This window comes from Sphaerodactylus townsendi, linkage group LG08 (assembly GCF_021028975.2).
Source record: "Sphaerodactylus townsendi isolate TG3544 linkage group LG08, MPM_Stown_v2.3, whole genome shotgun sequence".
NCBI lineage: Eukaryota > Metazoa > Chordata > Lepidosauria > Squamata > Sphaerodactylidae > Sphaerodactylus > Sphaerodactylus townsendi.
In genome coordinates this window covers 79567502-79589262 of record NC_059432.1, presented here as the reverse complement: position 1 = coordinate 79589262, position 21761 = coordinate 79567502, and the positions used below count along the sequence as shown (strand labels likewise).

General features: G+C 40.4%; 1 protein-coding gene across 1 annotated transcript; it reads left to right on the top strand.

Moving 5' to 3' along the window:
- Positions 1 to 6615: 6615 nt before the first annotated feature.
- SCG2 (secretogranin II) lies at positions 6616 to 12745 on the top strand. The gene is made up of 2 exons (XM_048505689.1): positions 6616 to 6766; positions 10418 to 12745. The coding sequence occupies exon 2, from the start codon at positions 10431 to 10433 to the stop codon at positions 12264 to 12266; it is 1836 nt and encodes a 611-aa protein (XP_048361646.1). The 5' UTR covers positions 6616 to 6766; positions 10418 to 10430; the 3' UTR covers positions 12267 to 12745.
- The last annotated feature ends 9016 nt before the right edge of the window (positions 12746 to 21761 follow it).

Genomic DNA, 21761 nt, shown 5'->3' with positions numbered 1-21761 from the left:
CTCAATGAGTCTGTTGAGATGGAACCTCCTTCTTTCCTATTATATTAGTCCAGTTGCAAAAAGATGCCTCACGTATAAAGTTAATGATGATTCGTCAATGTTATCTAGTTCCCATATATTGTTGTTTTATCACAAAAATGTCATACCTTTCCCAAGTGGACAAAAAGTCAGAATAGCCTTATGGGTACATAATTCACCATTTGGGACTGTAAACCATGTTGGGCTAAATAAAAATCGGATGATTGCACTGATGAAGAATTGCAAAAATGGCATATAAATGCGTGAAGATAGATCCTTGTGCATTACACAAACCAACAGGGAGGCTCTGTCCCAGGCAGGGTTGAACAAGCTAGTTGCCTTGGGCTGCTGGTGGAACTCTATTCATACCATACTATGGTGGCCCCATGAAAGCAGCACAAAACAGCCAGCCATTTCTGAGAGTTGGTAGCCCAGAAGATGTCAGAGGTCAGAGGAAGTCTTCAGTGTGTGGGGCTAAAAGGCAACTGACTTCAATGGCAGCCCATAAGAAGCAGGGGAACTACCGATGCTCATGCTGCAGTTTCAGACCCATCTTGAGGGACATGACTGTGGTATCACTGGAAGCTCTTAATGGGTAATGCAAAAGCAGCCTGAACGGAACGAAGTTGTGTGCCAGAACAGTATCAAACAATAAAGACCATGTGGGAGGAGTGTATGTATGGAGGGGGGGGGAGTGGAACACATCCACAAAAAGGATCAGAGCCAGACAAGGGAGAAAAATAGAGTTGAGAGTGAACAGAAAAGGAAGTGGTTAACGAAGTAATGATAAAGTGGGCTCAGGTTTAAATAAATATATTCTATTGCAAGACTGGGAGGATGCTGTCCTGGGAGGATTGCAAGACTGGGAGGAGGCTGTCCCTCGGTGCGCTAGGCGACCGGTACACAGAAGACCCCTTGCTCAGCTGGTACGGAGTTTTGGGCTGTCCTGTCATCAGTATGCGGATGACACTCAGCTCATTCTGTTGATGGAGGGGGGAACAGCCGCCGCTGCAGCCTGAAATACTCAAGCATTGTTTGGAGGCGTTGCTGGTTGGTTGCTATAGAGCTAGGTTAAAACTGAACCTTACATCGGCAAGACGGAGGATCCTTTTGGCTGGGCCAGCGCAGGGGAGAGGGGATGCTCTTTCAGCTGCATACGCGGTGGGAGGGGGTCACATTGGCACCGACCCTCCGTATGCAACCTGGGGGTCCACCTGGATTCGCCTCTATCAATGGAGACCCAGGTGGCCCATATTTACCCACTGGTTGCTTTTTTTCCACCTTTCGCCAGGCTCCGGCCAGCGTGTTGGCCCTCCTCTCCCAGGACCGGACCTGGGCCACAGTGATCCATGCAAACGGTCATCTCCAGATTAGGGACTTATTGTAACTCGCTCTACGCGGCCTCCCTCCCTTGCATTTGCAGGATTCTGGAAGTTAAAGCTGGTCCAAAATGCAGCTACAAGCGCCTAAGGCTTTTAAGCTCACAGGTAATGCCACCTGGGATCATATCCAACTCTGTGCTAAGTGCCAGCTGCATTGGCTCCCAGCAGGGAGTTCAATCAGCCCCTCTCTAAGGTGCCCCTGTACAGTGCTTGACCTTTAAGGCCTTTTACGCGGCCTGGGGATTCTTCGTATCTCTCGGACCGCATCACCCCACATTACGTCCCAATATCGGCCTCTTCTCGCTCAGCAGAGGCCAATAATCTACTGGTGGTCCCCTGGCTCCCTCGATGATACGGTTGGTTTCCACGCTGGCCAGGGCCTTTACAGTCCCTTGGCTCCCCACGCCTGGTGGAACGCTTCTCTTCCACTAGTGCTGTCCGGACCCTGCGGACCTTTTACAGAATTCCGCAGAGGCCTGCTCAGGTAAGATGGAGCTGTTCCGCTCGGCCTTTGGAGGTACTCTATAGCCATTGATGGTGCCTCCCCTCCCGTGGCCTTTACATCTGTGCCTTTGCCATCCTCGGGATTTGCGAGCTGCCCCTTCCCTCTCTGAAAAGAGGGGGAAATTAGATTGTCGGACGCCATCTTACAAATTAATTCTAATTTATTCCTTTTTAGTCCCTTTATCTACTGCTGCTTTTAAAAGGTTTTAACTTCGCTTTTATCTGTATGCACATACTGCGTTATCAAGTGTTGTACACCGCCCAGAGCCCCTAGGGGATGGGGCGGTCTAAAAATCTGAAAAATAAATAAATAAATAAATTACTTTCAAGAAGTATTTACCTATTTATACAAAAAGTCATCTTCATTAGAGAAATCACATCTTTTGCCAAGGTTAAGTAGCCCGCCACGTTTTCAGGTCTGAGGTGAGATGATTCAGTGGTCTAGGCAGGACGGGGAAGACATTTGTCTCAGCCTGGTCACAGCCCTGATTTACTGATTCTAAGAGACCAATCATAAAATGAATCTGGACGCAAAGGCTCTTGTAAACTTCACTGGGCATTTGGGTTTCTCTGATCCCACATTGCTATTAAATGGTAAGACGAAAGGTTGATACATATTTCTTCTGGCCAGCTTGAGATGTAAGGAAACCTCAAATAAAACGCTTCTATAAAAACAAGTTTAAATCTTTGTCATATTCACAGTAGACATTTACAGTGTCTTGTGCCTATTTCATTTCGTAACATTTATTGGATCGGAAGGTAGATATATCTCAGTATTTGCATTTTATTCTGCAAAAGGTCAAAATTGTCAGGAAAGATGTATTTTGCAAGGGAAACTGAGTGCTTTTTACTGAAATAAAATAGCCATTATGGAAAAGGCAGGAGACAATATGGTTTTAACGGCTTCAACCATTCCAAGACAACTGCATATTGAATGTTATACTGTGGTCTGTGTGGCAAAATAGATTTTCCCCCTCTGTGGCACAAGACAGTTACCATATGTGGCTATTAAGAATCAGTGCTGTTCTTACTGTCTGCATGTAAATGGTAGTATCAGTTGTGGCTTGGGTCTACTGAAATTTTTCCACTGATGCAAGGATTTCTGCCCATGGAGCATGACTTTTGTAACTCATCTGTGGGCTTTCTTCAATTCTGAAGTGGAAGCACAATGCAAAATTCGGATCAATTGGATTTTTCCCATGGGCAGAAGGATGTCTATCTGTGGAAATATTTCTCCCCACCATCCTTGTGGCAGCCTCAAGTTCTCATTAAAAGCCACTCCTGGCAAGGGAGGCAGTCTCACCTTATGTCTCAGAATATGAGGATAATCAAACCACAGATAAACAAAAAGAGGCTTTATGGCTTATTTCCAGGTACTCTTGCTCAAGAGCTCACCAGTTTGGTCCAACATGATGATATTACTATTTGAGGGGTGTTATTCCAAAGCTGGACCTCCACAGATACCCCTAGAATGGATATTTGCTTTATACTTGGATGCGGATGTTGGTGTGGATATTGGATCTCTGGGATTCTCTGGGATTATCCAAAATAGCTGATCACAAGCTAAGTTATTGTACATGAGTAGTTTAACATAAGCAGTTCTTCCCAACGAGAGAATTATAATTATTTTATTTTTAAAAAATGTATACCTCTCTTTTCTATCCAATGGGGACCCAAAGCCACTCACAGCATCCTTCCCTTCTCTAACCTATTCTCGCAGTGACAATCCTCTGAGGGAGCTCAGACTGTGAGAGAGTGGCAGGCCCAGAATCAACCAGGGAACTTCCATGGCAGAATGAGGATTCAAATCTAGTTCCCTCTGCTGGAAGTGGAGAGTCACTTTGGTGTAGTGGTTAAAAGTAGTGGACTCTAATCTTGGAGAGTTGAGTTCGATTCCGCACTCCTCCAAATGAGTGCGGACTCTAATGAATCAGCTTGTTTCCATGCTTGGTGATCTTGGGCCAGTCATAGTTCTCTCAGAACTCTCTCAGCCCCACATATCTCACAAGATATATATTGTGGGAAGGGAAGGAGTTTGTAAGCTGTTTTGAGACTCCTTACAGTTGAAAAAAGTGGAGTATAAATCCAAACTCTTCTCTTCATATCCTAACCTGACACTCTAAGCCAGTGATGGTGAACCTTTTTAAGACCAAGTGCCCAAATTGCAACCCAAACCCCAGTTATTTATCGCAAAGTGCCAACTCGGCAATTTAACCTGAATGCTGAGGTTTTAGTTTAGAAAAAACCGGTTGGCTCCCTCTTCCTCCACCACACCCACTCGAGCAGGGGCCAGCCTGCTCTAGCCTCCAGCAAGTCCTGCGTGCACCACTCTGTGCCACTCTAGCATTTCTGCCTCCTCTGCACCCCCTCCCCTCGGGCAGAAGCCACCTGGAGCACAGGCACCAGGCCCGCCAGCCAAGTCCTCCCTACTCACCACAGTGCGCGTACGTCGTGCTCAGTGGCCCAGGCCAGCCTAGATGTGTGTGTGTGTGTGGGGGGGTGATTTTCCACCCCCACATGACGAACTCTGAGTGTGAGTGCCCACAGAGAGGGCTCCGAGTGCCACCTTTGGCACTCATGCCATAGGTTCTCCATCACTGCTCTAGCCACTTTTCCACACTGGGTCTCCAATATTATTAAACTGAGACAATTAATTTGGGTTACTTGTGTGTTATCATTTGACAAACCATTTTTTCAGAGTATTAAATATTGCTTCATGGGATTTAGAAGGAGAAAGTGTACAAGGATACCATCATCACTTGACTGAGTGGTAACTATACTTTTTTTTAACCTTTTGGATACTACCTTTCTCGGACAGCTCAAGATGGCTTACACAGCAACACCAGGTTGCAAGAACAAAAAGAGCATTTTAATCATTCATCCACATTGTCTGTCAAAAAAATAATCCTTTCCTTAGCCTCCCAAGAAACCTCACTGAAATGAAACATATGTAAAATGGCCACTGATGGTACCTCTGCAGATATTCTTGTCTGAAAAGACATGGAATACACCAACATGAGAGAATGTATAATAAAGAGGCAAGATGTTTTCCATTAGGGATGAAGGATCCAGGCCATGAAGAGTTTTTAAGGTAAGGCCCATCATCTTGAATTGGTTCCAGGCACAAATAGTCCAGAAGCTAAAGTACAGGTGTTATATGACCTAGCTCCTGTATTTTGCACCATTTGAATCTTCTGGGTCATCTTCAAGGACAGCCTCGCATAGAGTGAATTATACCAGTCCAGCCAGTAGTCAACTGATCCATGTTACCAGGTTGTAATAGTAAGGATAAGAGTGGCTAGATTATCAGCATCAAAACAGGAAGAAAACCTTCCTACAAAATGCAATTGAAAAAGGCACTCCTAGGGTTTAAAACAACATGATTCCAGCTGAATAGGAACACTTTAACTGTATTGAATATCTTGCCCCTTGTGCAAATATATAACAAGCAAGAGCCCAGCATTAGTTGTCAGTCTATTGTGCAGAATTATGTCAGGATAAACAAATAGAACTGGCTTGCTTGCTGCTGAAGCAATCCTCTAACATGATATAGGAATAGTTTTGGGCAGGGAAGGGAAGGGGTAGAGGGACTGCAGGAAGAATGAGATGTGTATTGTTTTGTTTTATAGATTGGGGTGGCCATTGTTTTATCAATTATTTTCAGGTCTCTAAATTTTAAAAATCAGCATTTATAATTATGTTTACAAAGGCAGATTAATGAAACTGAGACATATATGATGTTTACAGGGAGGGGGTAGGACAGTGATGAGTAACCTTTTCGAGACTGAGTGCCCAAATTGCAACCCCAAACCCACTTATTTCTCGCAAAGTGCCAACATGGCAATTTAACCTGAATACTGAGGTTTTAGTTTAGAAAAAATGGTTTGCTCCGAGGCGTGCGTTACTCGGGAGTAAGCTTGGTGAAGCAACCGTGCAATGCTTCAAATGGGTGAATCACGACCCTAGGAGGGTTTACTCAGAAGCAAAGCCAGCCTAGATATGTATGTGTGTGTGGGGTGGGGTGATTTTCCACTTCCCCTACATGACGAACTCTGTGCGCGCGTGCCCATAGAGAGGGCTCTGAGTGCCACCTCTGGCACCCGTGCCATAGGTTCACCACCACTGGGGTACTATGAGGAGGGTGAGTCAGTTGAACTCTTAAATTGCCATCTATCTTTTAAAAGTAGCTATTTAATTTTTTTTACTGGTAGGCATTCTATAGTTTTAATGCTGATTCCTGTATTTATTGTTTTACTGTGTTTTATTTGTTGTAACCCAGCCTGAGTCCTTTGGGACAGGGCAGGATAGAAATGCAAATAAATAAATAAATAAATAACCAGGGTTTATAGAGTTTAAAGGTGGTTTTGTATAAATTTCACAATACTTCAATTATCACCTATCCTCAAAACAACTTCTTAAAAACTCCTAATATATGTCATTGACAATAACAGTGACAGTAAACCTCTTTAACAATACCAAGGAGGTGTCAACCAGGGGGTCTATAAATGGCATGTGTCTGAAGGATGTATTCCTTCATTTTTCTAGGGAGGATTTTATGGGCCATGTAATTGCAACCCATGCAATTCTCCTTAGTGAAAAGCAGATGGCGTAAGTGTATGAAGGAAACCTCTCGAAAGCATCCCAAACTATGCTTTTCTCTTAGTTCCGCGGTGCTTTGTTGGAGGGTTTTTGTGTGCGTGTGTGTGTGGTTTTTTTTGCATCGGGCTGTGGTGACGTCAGTATGGCAGTGGAAAGTCAGGTGATGTACACTATAAGCAAAAGGAGCTGTCCTGGTGCTGAAAACAGATCACCAACTCACAGCTGATAACCGAGACCATGCTTTAGGTTGCTTCTGCACGCAGGTAAGCAGATTTATTTTCTCTTGAACTTAAAAAAGGAAGACCAAATGCACTATGGCTCCATAGCCAGCTTCTAGTACAAACACTCGGCTAAAGCAACAGAACGAGATAATTCAGAAATATCTGAAATTGCAACCTGATGCACTTTAGTCAGCACAGTGACAGTGTTGTGCCACTTCCCTCCTCCTCTTATGACCTGATTATAGATACTAAAAAAAAAATGAAGTGTAGAAGAAAGCTAGTGAGAGACAGAGTAAAATGCTGCTTCCACACTACAGCAATGTCAACAAAATAACTAATGACTATATAATGAAAGGGAATGTCAGCAATTGAAGTTGCTCTTTGTTTACCATCAGAATGTGCATATGAAACATTAGGCTTTCCTGCCTGGATCAATGGAATTTATTTTAAAAATATTTTAAATAAAAACAATACACATCTACAGTTAATCATAGCAGCTTTTTGCTTTTCTCTGGGGAAGGAGGTGACTTTTAAAGAAGTAAATCTTCCCATCCCAATCAAATTAAAACTGTAAGTATTCAAGTTGAAGGTAGTTGCTTTTGAGGACTGCACATTACTTAGGGGAAACTGTTAATGAGCTGTTGCACAACTGAGCAGATTTTATATCTGAAAACCTCAGTCGACTAGAGCTACTGAGAAATTTGCCATTTGGTCCAATGGCAGTAGATTTCTATCTCATGATTTTCATGTCAGTTACTCACTGAGGATGAAGGTGTTTTAGTAAGTAGTTATTTGTAAACTGAGTGACTGAATCTGAGCACAATGTGAATTCACAGGAAGTAGTGAAGTGGGAAATAACACAGCTACCATGGAAACAAATAATCTTTATCCTCACTTGTTTAAATTAAAAGTACAGCTAGAGATGAATCATAAAATGGATTACTGAAGGAAATTACAGTTTTTCAGTATTAATTTTCAATGTATGATATCTTCTTCATATTTGGAACTTTGGGCTGCATTTGGTCTGGAAGCTAGAAAAAAGTGATTTGTTTTTAAAGATACAAAGTTTTGTAATCCAGTGTCACTGCACTGGGTTACTATAAAAGAGAGGAAACAGAGCTATAAATTAAGAAAAGTAAAAATTCTAAGACACTTCTGTTTACTTGCTAAAACCCTCTAATTTAAGTGTCTTATATTATATATATATATATGATATGCAATTTTAATTTGGTATGCAAAGTTTTCCTTTGCACAGTTCATAAGTACAAGAAATTTGCTTTTCTGAAATACATTCAGGCTTTGGTGACAGGAGGGCTGAAATCTTGCCTGTGACTTATGAAAGGTATTCCCCATTTTTAAAAAGGGCATTCTTAAAGGAGACTCTCACTCAGTGATTTAAGTGCTTTAAAATCAGTGTTTTCTTCTGCATCCAGCATTGAGGATTAACAAATTATTAGGTAGAACAAGGAGATAGTCAAAGTGCTCATTTGTGGCATGGTTGGATGGAAACAAGGCAATTCAGTGGCACTGGATGTTACATTAATTACCTCAGTATGTGAAATTATTTCATACTGGGTTTTCTTTAACACCCCTATTTGCTTGAATGGCATGACAAATCCAGTGTAATTTTCTACTCTGAGCAGTGGGTGTGTACTAGAATTGGAGATTTTTCTACTACATGAATCACTGCGATCACAACAGAATGTTTCACAAAGCACAAAGGAGGGGGAAATCAATGGACCGAAAAAGGTGAATTAAGCAAAGACTGTTTTCTCTGGGGTATAATTTTCATGTGTCGTGACTTGTTTGTTAATTGAAAGAGGGTTATTTAGAAATACTAGATTTCCTTGGAGCCTGATTTCAATTGGGATGGGGACTTTGATTTCCTTCTGATTGCAATAATCTCAATAAACAACATTTGAAACACTAAGCATTTTGTATGCGTGTGTATGTGCATGAAAGAGGGAGAGGGAGAGAGAGAGAGAGAGAGAGACAGACAGACAGACAGACAGACAGACAGACAGAGAGAAAGAGACATGGAAATAGATGAAAACAGCACAAAGAATATATTTTGATTGTAACTAATATATTATAGGCCAAGGCTTTATCTCAGCTTTAATCTGTGCCAGCCTCAGTATATGTTTTCAGTGTCTATACTATCTTTTGGAATGTATGGACCAGGAGAGGATGAAACAGCAGAGTAACAGTACAGCCGTATAATTCTGACAGCACAGTGTTTGTCCTTTATTAACGGATAACTACAGAGAGTGTCCATATATCAATGACTGAGATTAAACTATTCCTATTCAGAAATATTACTTTCAGTCAGAGATGAGTGCCATCATCTTTTTCTAGAAATCCACCAGCCTTTCAGATGATATACAATGAACTACCTCTCTTTCAAGGCATTCCTACAGAAGAGATGCTACTGAACGCTGTAGAGTATATGAAACTCCAAATAAATTAACAAACATCGTGTTTTAGTGTTAGTTGCGATAACAATATCCACAGTAGGCTATATACATATACTTCTCCTTGAAAACCTTTCCACTGTTTCACAAAGATGACATATTGCTTCAACAGCAACCAAATAATATGGCCATAATTTTGCAAACAATACTTAAGCAATGGAAATTCAATGGATTTGACCATGGTTAACTTGGTACTGACCTGTTCTTTGTCACAGATTCTTGCGCACAGGCTTCTTTAAATCTTTAGAGGCTAAAACATTTCTTCAGCAAAAGCATGTGAGTGGCATTTTCAAAAGTCCTATGTAATTTAGTAGAATATTTCCAAAGAATGATCACCTTTAAGCCTCTTTAGAGAAATCAACAGTTAGTGAGGTTCCTGCAGAAGGGTCTTATCTACAATTCTAAAATGTTGTTTATTGTGCCTATGTACTAAACAAAGTTAATGGACAGAAATTATTAACTTCATGTTTTAAAATATCCTATTTATCTCCCATTTGAGTAATCTGTTTCAACTGAATTCTCTTCTGCAAAGCTATGCCTCATTCAGCTGAGTGAATGGCAGACCATGATGTTTTGTAGCCATAGTTGATGACAAACACCAGTCAATAAGATTTTAGTTAAAAAGAAATAACCCAATCCCGGTTATATCCTTATTGATACAATAATTTATATCTTGATGTGGAATCTATTTTCTTTCAAATAATCTGGTACTTGTCAAATTATACAGGCATAGTCAGATTATGTGCCAAGGAAAAGTCAAGTTCTCTACCAAGAAGATGTTAATTCTGTGCTGAAAAATAAATTAGGCAAATGAATGATCGATACATATTTAGCTATTTTCTCATAAAATCATTTGCATGAAGAAAATTTGGTCTCAGAGTTTGGTTCTTTGTGGAATTTGGAATTGTTTTTGGCAAATGAGTATATGAAAGTGAGTTCTGCTAACTCAAGTCATTGTCCGTCTAGGTATATGTTCTGACTGGTTGTAGGAATTCATGGTTTATGGAAGATAAATGTCTTTTCCAACTCTTTCCCAACCCAAGAAACTTTAACTGAAAATGCCAGGGAATGAACTGGGATTTTCCTTGAGTAACGAATATGCCTCTTATCAAGCCATAGTTACTTGCCAGTGTTGTATAGTGTCATTTGTGGTGTGTACTTGAGTTTAGATAATGTCTTAACTCTATATCTATGTGTTAATTCTCATTTTCTTTATTCTAAGGAACATTTCAAACATGGCTGATGCTAAGATCTCCCTGCTTGGAACAGCTTTGCAGCTTGCCCTTCTTTTTGCCCTAATCTGTTTTGCCAATGCTGCTTCATTTCAACGTTACCAAAACATCCAGAAAGATCCAGATTATCTAATGAAAAACTTGCAAAGGGTGCCAAGCCCAGATATGATCAAAGCTCTGGAATATATAGAAAATCTTAGAAAACAAACTAGCAGTGGAGAAACAAGCCCAGATTATAGCTCCAATCAAGGTACCCAGTACATTCTGCAATCAAAAGAAAGTAAAGACCAGAACTACTTACCAGATACTCTAAAGGAATCTTTATCAGATGAGTCACAGTGGGTTAAGGCAATGTTGGAAGCCCTAAGGCAAGGAGAAAAAGAATCAAAGGGTGCCCCAAAAGAAAATAAACCATATGGAATGAACTTAGACAATATCTTCCTAGATGGAATGGCTGATGATTATGATGATCGTTCTTGGGCTGATACATGGCACAAACGTTCTAGGAGGCCACATGCATATTTTGAAGAAAATTCAAGGGACAGTCCCTATAAACGGACAAATGAAATAGTGGAAGAACAGTACACACCTCAAAGTCTTGCTACTTTGGAATCGGTATTTCAGGAGCTGGGGAAAATGATGGGACCAAGTAACCCTAAAAAAGAAAGGTTTGAAGACGAACAGAAAACGTACACTGAAGATGATGCCTATAAAGGAAATAATATTGCTTATGAGGATGTGGTTGGAGGAGAGGATTGGAACCCAATAGAGGAAAAAGTGGAAAGTCAGACCCAAGAAGAGATCAACAGTAAAGAAGAAATTGAGAAAAATGAAGAGGAAATTGATAATGAAATGAAGAGATCAGACATTCTGGATGAAGCTGTGAAAAGTGATAACAAAGATCAAACATCAGATGATGTTTCCAGGTTGATGGACTATTATTTGAAAAAGATGAACAGTGATGGAAGTGACATCTTAAGAGACAAGCAAAGCGAAGACAAGAGAGCAGCCAGACTATTGAGGAAAGAACTTGATCCTCAGACTATTTATCAGTTAATAGAAATATCAAGGAATTTACAAATTCCACCTGAGGATTTAATTGAGATGCTGACTGCCGGAGATAAACATCAGAGTGAAAAGGAACAGGAGCCTGAACTCCCAGAAGACACAGATGAAACAAATTTAGACAATTCAGATGTATTCAAAAATAAGATGAACTCTTTAATTGGTTACAGAAAACCGTGGTTTAATTTTCTGCCAGATAACCTGCCAGAAGACATCAATGTTGAAGATATTATAAATCTTCTAGGAACTGAAAATATTAATAATCAGAAACCCTCTTATCTTGTAAATCAGTTCAATCAAGAAAATAGTTTGCCAAGAGTGTCCTATATCCCTGGAAGATCTAAAGGACACCAGCTACCCAAAGCTTCTTGGCTTAGCCATTTGGAAAGACGACAAATGGAACAGGAAACTCTAAATGAGAAGGAAGAAGACTTAGCAGCTTACTTAGCTAAGATGCTGGCAAAATATCCTGAAGTTATCAATACACGTCAGATTAAACAAATTCCACTTGCAGTCTCCTCTGAGGATGACTTGCAAGAGGACGATCAGTTTGAACAGGCATTCAAAGAACACCTAAACCAACTGGGATCTCCTGAATCAGACAAACTCAGCTCATTCAACAAAAGGCTCTCAATGGCCCAAGAGAATGATGATACACAAAACAGACCATTTATGGATGAGGATGTGCTAGCAAAGGTTCTGGAATATCTAAACCAGGATAAGTCTGAAAAGGGAAGAGACCACATTACTAAAAGGGCAATGGAAAATATGTAATTGGCCAAATATTATTTCCCTTCATTGTGTTTACTTCTACTCAGATTCAGTTGTGATTTAATTTTCTTAAACTATTCAGGGGCATGTTCAGACATTACACTTAACCAATTCATGTATTTATAGGATTTCTTCTGGCATCACCTTTTCATAAGAAATATAAAAGGTGAAACAGGTCCTTGCAGACCTCAGCCAACTGTGATCTCTAATACACATTTTAAGATATCATCTTTTATTGACCACCAGGGGCTAAGCAAACTTCATTGTTAGGGCCATATAGTTTTTGGGTTAAATGATCATCATTGACACTTCTTCTTGCATTAAAATCACCCGCTGAGAGAAATGAGCTGTTTGGAAAGCTGCTTTTAATTTGATTAAATATTTCTCCCAGCATGGCCCAGTTACCACTCAGTCCACGTGAAACTGCAGATGATATGTATTCTGTAAATAAAATTATAGAATGGAACCCCAGTGCTAACTACTAAAAAAAAATCTTGGGCCATAATCATTTCGGAATTATGGATGACAATGTGGTAAAAATTAAACAAGCTAGTCCTCTTCATGGACAGCTCAATGGGACTTTTAATGCTCTTTGAAAGATAACTAAATAGCCAGGAAATAGATAAGATAACTAAATAGCCAGGAAAATACATCTCCTCCACCATCCAGGTTTCCTGGATATATATTATCAAGTCAAATGTAGATAAAAATGTTCTGCTTTCCTCACAGGTAACCTTGGAAGACCAACTTGCCACATTCCAGCTTAATCTTCTTGTGGAAGTAGATAGTCAAACTGAGGTCTAGGTAGTTCAGTGAACACTTGGGTTAATCAAATGAGTTACAACAGTGGGTCCCAGGAGAATGGGATAGACTCTCACTGTCTTTCAAGATGGGGACTGGAGTTTCAGTTACAACAATTCATTGTTAGAATTCTTTTATGCAGAAATTAAGTGAACTGCTTGCTTTGTTCTTAGTAATCAACTTCAAATTTTCTCTAAGATTCTGTAGCTTGCCAATGATATTAATCTGCTCCACTTTGATAAGACAGGTAAGCAAGCTTTTTAAGGTTGCAGGCAGGCCCTTAATACCCACTACTGAATTCCTAATTGCTGGGATCAGGCTTGGGAGGGAATCTTTTGTAACTGGGGAAAGATCAATTTAAAGTAATGTACAATGCCTAGGGTGATTTCATTCCCCTTTGCTGGTTGCAGGAGATTTGCCACAGGTTTCTGAAAGTAAATTTTCATAGTACTGGCACAGAAAAATGAAAACACCATTGACGGATAATTCCATGGGAATCAAACCATCACTGTTTTCTAATAAAGTAGGATCACGAGGGAGTAGTCATTTTTTCTCTAATAGGGCCAGGGAAAAAATCAGATTGACATATTTGGGAGAGCAATCAAGGAGATGAGCCAAATACTCCTTACTGCACAATTTCCTTTTCCAATCAATAATTCTCACTTGAAAGGGGAGATATCAAAGATATCAAAGGTCACACAGACTCCCACAGCGGAGATTGTAAGCTCCCACTCGATTAATTGGATTGTGCTTGCAAATGAACATGCTCAGAAGATTCCTGCAGGAAAAATGTGGCCCAATTCAATGTCTGAACTGGTCTTAATGGTATATGATATGACATTCAACAATCTGTGTAGATTCCTCTGAATTGTTCTATTATTTATGAGTATCTTTAAATGTTCTAAATCTTGGGTCAAGTAACAAATTGCTTCAATTATTTTAAGAAACAGGTCTATGAAATCAAGTGAAACTTTAAAAGAGTAGAATCAAACCAGAGCAACAACTCTTAATACATGAGGTTTTTTAAAATTAATTGAAATATTTTGTTATTGTCTGTAGTGTTTTTGTGGAGTACTGAATAAAAATATAGCATTATATATATATAAATATAGTTTTATTTATAAAGCTTTTTCTATCCTGTGTTTTACTGTTGATGAATAAATATTATTTCTGGACAATAGATTGTTTTGCTTTGAATTTCCTGTAGAGTACCTTGTTAGTTCCCAATAATAAGATGGTTGTATACCTGAGCATGTTTATTTGGGTCTAACAGCCTCATCCAAAGAGGGGGAACATGCCTGTGGGAGCAGCATAGTGCAAACAGATTTGCCCACCCACCCCTTTTGCTTTTCAAGCCTCCCCACACCATTGGAAGCCTCCATGGGAGTGGTATCTCAGGCACCTGGCCTCTTGGATGGAGCTGTAAGTCTTACCAAGTTAAATAGAGTTTACTGTCAAATCAGATTGGAGCAAACTAGATAGGTTCAGATGGTATGGGAGAAATCTTGAGCCGGTCTACCCAGAAATAAGTTCCAATTTATTTACTCCTAGGGAAGTGTTCTTATGATTGCAGCTTTTATGTGATGCTTACTAAGATGCTTACTTTGAATTCTTTTTTGAGTTCATCTGTAGTTGTTCTGTAATCCTCTGAGTTCTTTTCCAATAGAAATTGGTCCAATATAACGTGTCCACTGACATTATTTAAACCTACTTTGCTATCCCATTTTAAACAGTGTACTTAAGGTCAGCCTTTTCATTGGCTTCAAGGAAAGCAAAGCTTAAATCCTAAATATATTGATCACAATCTTAAGTTCTATGGGCACATATTGCATTGTTTTCCTTCACTAACTTGTTCACATCAGCATAGAAAAGAAATTCACCTGTGTCCAATCCATTTTTCAGAATTAAGATCACTTAATTTTTTTAAGCAGGTGCAGCAATTTCCACTGATTCCTCCTTCCACAGCAGACTCCTATTATTGTATAGAAGAGTCAGTTGATCACTGGGAACAATATTTCAGGAAGGTGAAATGGGCAGGTAAGAGTCCCATGGCACAGATTGGTAAACTGCAGTATTGCGATCCAAGATCTCCTCATGACCTGAGTTCAATCCCGACAGAAGTCAGTTTCAGGAAGCTGGCTCGAGGTTGACTTGACCTTCCATCTTTCTGAGGTAAAATGAGGACCCATCTCACCCAGGGTAAAGTGTACATGACTGGAGAAGACGATGGTAAACTACCCCGTAAACATAGTCTGCTTAGTAAATGTGATGTGATGACCCAGTGCTTGCACAATGGACTACTTTTTAATGGACAGGTGATTGCCTTTGTGTAAATGACCATTTTACCCTGATTGGTGACTAGTGTGCATATGCCTCAGCCAAAAGTCAAATATCCTTCATATCCCATTGAGTTCAACGTAAGATTTAAATATGTTCTTTACTTCCTCTTCCTTTGAAATAACTTAGAACTCAATGTGTTTAAGTTTTCTGAAGACATTGAGTATGGAAATCTTTAGACATATGGGATACATTTTGTGCAAATCCCCCCCTCCTCGATATAGATAACATAAAACTCTGAATGTAGGTACAAGATTAGGGTTGCTAACTCTGAATTGGAAAGTTCCACATTTGGGGGCAGTGTCAGGGTGAGGCAAAAGTTGAGGAGATGAAGGAGCTAGCAGGATTGTAATGCTGTACAAGTCTTCCTTCAAAATCACCACTTTCTACTAGGGTCTGGAGGTAGGGTCTCTGTAGTCTGGAGGTAAGTTGTAGTTCTGGGATATTCCAGGCCCTTCTTGAAGATTGATAAATGTACTTATTATCCCTAAATTCCCCCCACTGTAACTATGATACCCTTGGAACGAACACCAAATAATTAAAACTAACAATAAGGTTGCTGCTGTTCTGTTTTTCATCATAGACCTACCAAACTAAAGGTGTATAAACCATTAAAATCAGCAGTGAATCAAATGAGTCACTAAAAATGAACAAGGACAGCAAAACAGGATACAATTGGAGCCTGTCAGACCATTTGTTATCATGATAAAATATGTATGTCTTGATGGTAAGCAGAATAAGAGGACTTGTGCTAAAGGAAAACAACTTCTCTCTTCTTCCTCTCACTGTGCACCCCGCCCCCGCCCCCCAATTGTGTTCCTTGGTGTCAGTGGACCCAAAAAGCGTCGGAAGCAAATTGTGACTCTGCAACAAGGGGGTATTGGGAAAATTCCTGCCCTTCCTTCATAAATGGAAAAAACCCCCGCTAACAGAAGAGTTGTTGCTGCTTCAATGGAACTGCACATTAGGATTCAAGACATAATATCTAATTGACTCTCACCTACTAATTCAATACTAGTTATTTCCAAATACACTGTTTTCATCTGACATCTATATTCTTGTCAAATGAAAAGGAATATACATAGGCCTCCCACTCACCTGCCCAGGATGAGAAATACCTACCACAGCCCCAGTTTATTGTTTTTTGAGGCACTGTTGGGAACCCTAATAGCACATTCATAGTAAATAAGAAAATGAAGTGTAATAGAAATTAATTCTCGTCTTATGGAAAACGAATCAAAAGTCTAATTTTCAGGGTTTTTTGATCAAGAAAATATTCATTTTTACTTCACAAATTGGCCACTGTGGGTAAAGGCAAAATATGTTACAATCCCTGAAGTTTTCCCAGGCCTATCAGTTACACTGCAGAAACTTAGGTTTAGAAGTTAACATAAGCTGGCAATATTTGGCAATAGTATGCCAGCCAGCTTCCTGGAGGGCCACCTTCCTAAAAGATGGGCAACAGTACAGGTTATCTTCTGCTAATATTTAAAGTCACACATTGGAGTTTGTACCATGAGTCCTTTCTGGTGACACAAAGATTCAACCTGGGGATATAAATCCTTTTTTTTTTAGGGATTTAGCCTTTGTTCCTGATAGAAAATTAAATCATATGGTTCACTCCTTTTGGCAGTAATCGTTCTCCTCTCTTAAGAGTCATTTAAAATGGCTCTTATCTTTGAAAACTTGGTCTGTTCATTGTGTTTATCTGTCAATGCATGTAGAATGTAGAACTCATTAGCGCAGAATCCTCTCCTCTAGCTGTTATCCTCTGATTCTACTTTGGAGCAACAGGTTGCCATGGCAGCTGGTTAAAAAGCAGCAAAGCTGGGATTACATCACTGATTGGCTGCCTTTCTACAGTGTCATTGAAAATGATGCATGAGAGAGTTTTTGAATTAGTCTATGAGAATGGATTTGCAGGGTCAATTTCAGCTTCATTTGGAATGAATTATGCAAGCAAGGTCCCACATGAGTTTATTTCTCTTTGTCTTATTGCTGCTTGGTAATATTGTCAGAGAATGGAATTATGTATATATTTTAATTTTGTAATGCTTTGAAACACATCTTATGAGGTGTGGTTTTCATTAACTTCACTGAGTATGGCTGAGGAAATACAGATACTCTAGCTAAGGAAACACTGATACCCCAAACAAGCTCAGTGAAAACACATTCCAATTCTTAAGGCAAATTCCTAGAAAAAAATGAACACTGTACTGTAGTCTGCTGCCACAAGTTAAATGCCTGTGAAGTTTATGTGAAGTACTGCTTATTTCAGGAAAATGTTATAATTGATTATCCAGAAAAGGGGCAATTTTCCAGAGCATCTCTCAAATCAGAGAATCATGGGCTTTTTGATGCTCACAGAGATACCTTCCAACTTTCTTGACTAAATCTGGAATCCCTAAACCAGAAAGAATCCTATCATTGTCAGAGCTAAGCTTCACATTACACAGGAGATCTGTGATGGCATCTACAATCTTAAAAAATATTTTCTTGGGAATGAACATGACTCAAATTGAATTTCCTCCCAACCAAACCTGCTCAGGATTGCTTCCTGTGATTGGTTATCTCAGCTTTTGAAATACTGTGCAGATGTCTGACAATATTCTCACAGCAGAGTTGTATCTCTATGTAACAGAGCAGGCCTGCTCTAACCTGTAGGCACTATTCCTCCCCTTACCCTCTCCCAGGGGTTCTCAACTCCTCCTGGAGGGGCTCCTCTCTCTTGTTAGCGAGGGATAAACAATTTTACTTCTGAAGAAAGAACAACAGCTTTATTTCAGCACAACATTACAAAAACCAACAGCAAAATGTAACAGAAAAAGGCAGTGAACTTCTTGTGGAGGAAAACCAGTTGAAGAGGCACCAGAGGGGAGGGGCTAGTTTCAGAAGGAACAGTTCTGAGTAAACAACCACCTCCCTCCAGAAATTGTAGACATTCTATTCATATTAGGCTTCACTGATTTTTCTAACATTTCTCTCTTGGGTGAATGATGCCTCCACCTGACCATTGTCGGAACTGCCCACTGGGGAAAGTCAGGGCTATCCAGCTTCATAAGAACATAAGAACATAAGAACATAAGAACAAGCCAGCTGGATCAGACCAAAGTCCATCTAGTCCAGCTCTCTGCTACTCGCAGTGGCCCACCAGGTGCCTTTGGGAGCTCACATGTAGGATGTGAACGCAATGGCCTTCTGCGGCTGTTGCTCCCGATCACCTGGTCTGTTAAGGCATTTGCAATCTCAGATCAAAGAGGATCAAGATTGGTAGCCATAAAACAACTTCTCCTCCATAAATCTGTCCAAGCCCCTTTTAAAGCTATCCAGGTGAGTGGCCATCACCACCTCCTGTGGCAGCATATTCCAAACACCAATCACACGTTGCGTGAAGAAGTGTTTCCTTTTATTAGTCCTAATTCTTCCCCCCAGCATTTTCAATGAATGCCCCCTGGTTCTAGTATTGTGAGAAGAGAGAAGAAAAATTTCTCTCTGTCAACATTTACACTACTACCCCATGCATAATTTTGTGAGACTTCAATCATATCCCCCCCCTCAGCCGCCTCCTCTCCAAACTAAAGAGTCCCAAACGCTGCAGCCTCTCCTCATAGGGAAGGTGCTCCAGTCCCTCAATCATCCTTGTTGCCCTTCTCTGCACTTTTTCTATCTCCTCAATATCCTTTTTGAGATGCGGCGACCAGAACTGGACACAGAACTGGACACAGTACTCCAAGTGCTCACAGTACTTCCTTCGCAACTCTAAGGCCTTGCCTTTGTGTCTACCACTTACTCACTCCTGGGCACCACAAGGACCATTTACTGCCTAATGTGGCCCTGGAGGAATAGCCAACTTGTCATATGCCAGACTTCTCTCTACTGGTGCCTGCCTGTTAAAAATATGTGTCCAAGGTGGTGGAGGTCTATGTGGCTTGAACAACCACTACCAGCACCCAAAGTTTAAAAAGTATTTATTAAAAAGAAAAATGTTTTCCAGCATTATTTTAGCACCCCACCAGACTGAGAAAGGGATCCAAAAGAAATGAGAGAAATGCAATTCCTCTGTCCCTCTTTCTACACATGCCCTACCAGATGTTAAAATATAGGGCATACTTTGTACAGATCTCTACAGTGTCTCCATTATCTGCAAGTTTTCTGCATCTCCCTGGGACAGCACATGTCCAAAATGGCTGCCTCCTCAAAATCTCAGATGAGAACTCTGTCTTCTGTGGCAGCCTCAGACAGATGACAGGTTCCTTCTTGATCTCAGGAGTTTTATTAAATCCCTTTCTCCACTTGCTGACCAGACCAGCCTGGGTCAAAGAACCTTTTCTGGGACTCTCCAGGAGTTTTTTTCCCTGAAGTCTTTTATAGTCTTTTGGAACCTTCAAATCTCTGACCCTTGCTTGAAGGGGAGGGGGGGGGGAGCTTGACGTATCCCGTTGTCTCTTGCTACCTATATTAATAGTTCATAAAAGGTAGCTGAGGTGAGGTAGGCAAGCTGTAGAAATGACTTCCCTATTCCTCCTGCCCAGAAGAAAAAAATGGTTAACAATTTTCTTCAGAGGTCATGTGAAAAAGCCATTTCTTCACAGTTCACATTTAATTCTGTCTGATTTTTTTCATGATGAAAATGAAAGCTACTGATTGCCCAACAAGGGGAAATGTTAGCTACTTGTTTCCCCTCACAAAGCAAAACATAATTTGAGGGATGATTTTCACTGGGGATACCACAGAGGGTTAAATAATCTCCCTCTTACCGAAGCTGTCATGAAACTTCCAGCTCATAACTGGGTATACACAAACATACTAACCTGAAATAATGAAAAAAGAATATAGGAAAACAGAAATTCAGACCTTAATACCAAGGGGTCATTAGAAACCACTGATTACTGATCCAGATAGTGTCTAGATAGTGTCACAACTGCCAGTCTCCATTAGCAACTTGGATAATTTGTGATGTGTAGTTTGGCTCTACGTGTGGTGTCAGCCAAGGACTTAAAAGACCCAGATTTAAATATCCTTGAAACTTGCTGGGTGACTTTGAGCCAGTTATTCTTCCTCAGCAGTACCCATCTCACAGGGTTGTTGGTAAGGCAATATGTATACTATGTATACTATGTATACTATGCTAAGTATGCTGAGGAAGAACTGGCAGTATGACAGAGAGAGAGAAAGAGGTTGGAGGATCATATTAGGAACCAAGGTTAGATCCTATGTAACACCTATGGCAGAATCTTTTCCCTGCATTATCCTTCTCACAGGGGTTGCCCTGCAAACCTAATGGACAAAAAGCAATGCAGGAATGACAAGAGGCAATTGAGCAAAATCACCCTTGGCAGCACTCCCATGGCAGCAAACCATCTTGCTCCATGGCAGCAGTTCCACTGGCAGAAAAGGGCACTTGATTCCCATTCCCCCTGAAGGCCCCTGCTATTCTGGCTTTTGACAATGCCTTTTGGAAGTCATAGAAGGCTACTGTTGGAAGGAAAAGATGGGCTAAGATCTATTTCCTTGAACATATAGCACAGAAGAGGTGTAAGAGTATAAAAACACAAAGTTGAGTTTAAGGTTGCAGGATCCATATGGGGCCTGGCATCCTCCAGGAATTGCAGTTGATTTCCAGATTACAAAGATTAGTTCTGGAGAACATGGCAGCTTCAGATTCTATGGCATTACATCCATACTAAACTCCCTGGTCCCCAAGCCCTACCTCCCCAGGTTCCATCTCCCGATCTCCAAGAATTTACCAACCTGTAATTGACAAATCTGAACCAAATGACTGGGCAATTAAAATGTTAGGACCTGGTGGCTGAAATATAACAATTCTAGGTGCCAAGTAAGCCATTGTCAGCTCAAGATATAACCACAGAGAAAACCCTGCCTATATTTGCCACCTACCTCACATTTGAAACATGGAACAAGTTCTTCAAGACTGATCTTACCAGTTGAGCAGATGCAAATGCAAACAAGCAGTCTTTGAAACAACCAAATCTTAAACCATTTAGGACTCTTACAGGGAAATCTAAACTGACTTTCAAGGTCATTGAATTCAACTCTGCTTAGGATGCCACTGAAATAGTAAGAACCAGCACTGGGCACCTTGAATTGTACTTAGAAAAGAGTTGAAAGCCAATGTAGTCGTTAAAAAAAAGATGTAGCAAGATATATTTTCTGTAACTCACTGTAACCACCAAGCAATCTCACTGTCACAGTTTGCACCATCTGCAGTTTCTTGACTATCTTCAAATACCAACCTGGCTACCCTGCCAGCATTCCTGACATCAGATCATCAGCAATCATGGTAGAATCTAAACCAACAGTGGACCAACTGTATTTCAAATAAACATGATAATAATGGGC

Excerpts from the sequence above, each read along its gene's own strand:
- SCG2 (XM_048505689.1), top strand. The coding sequence starts at position 10,431 with ATGGCTGATGCTAAGATCTCCCTGCTTGGAACAGCTTTGCAGCTTGCC.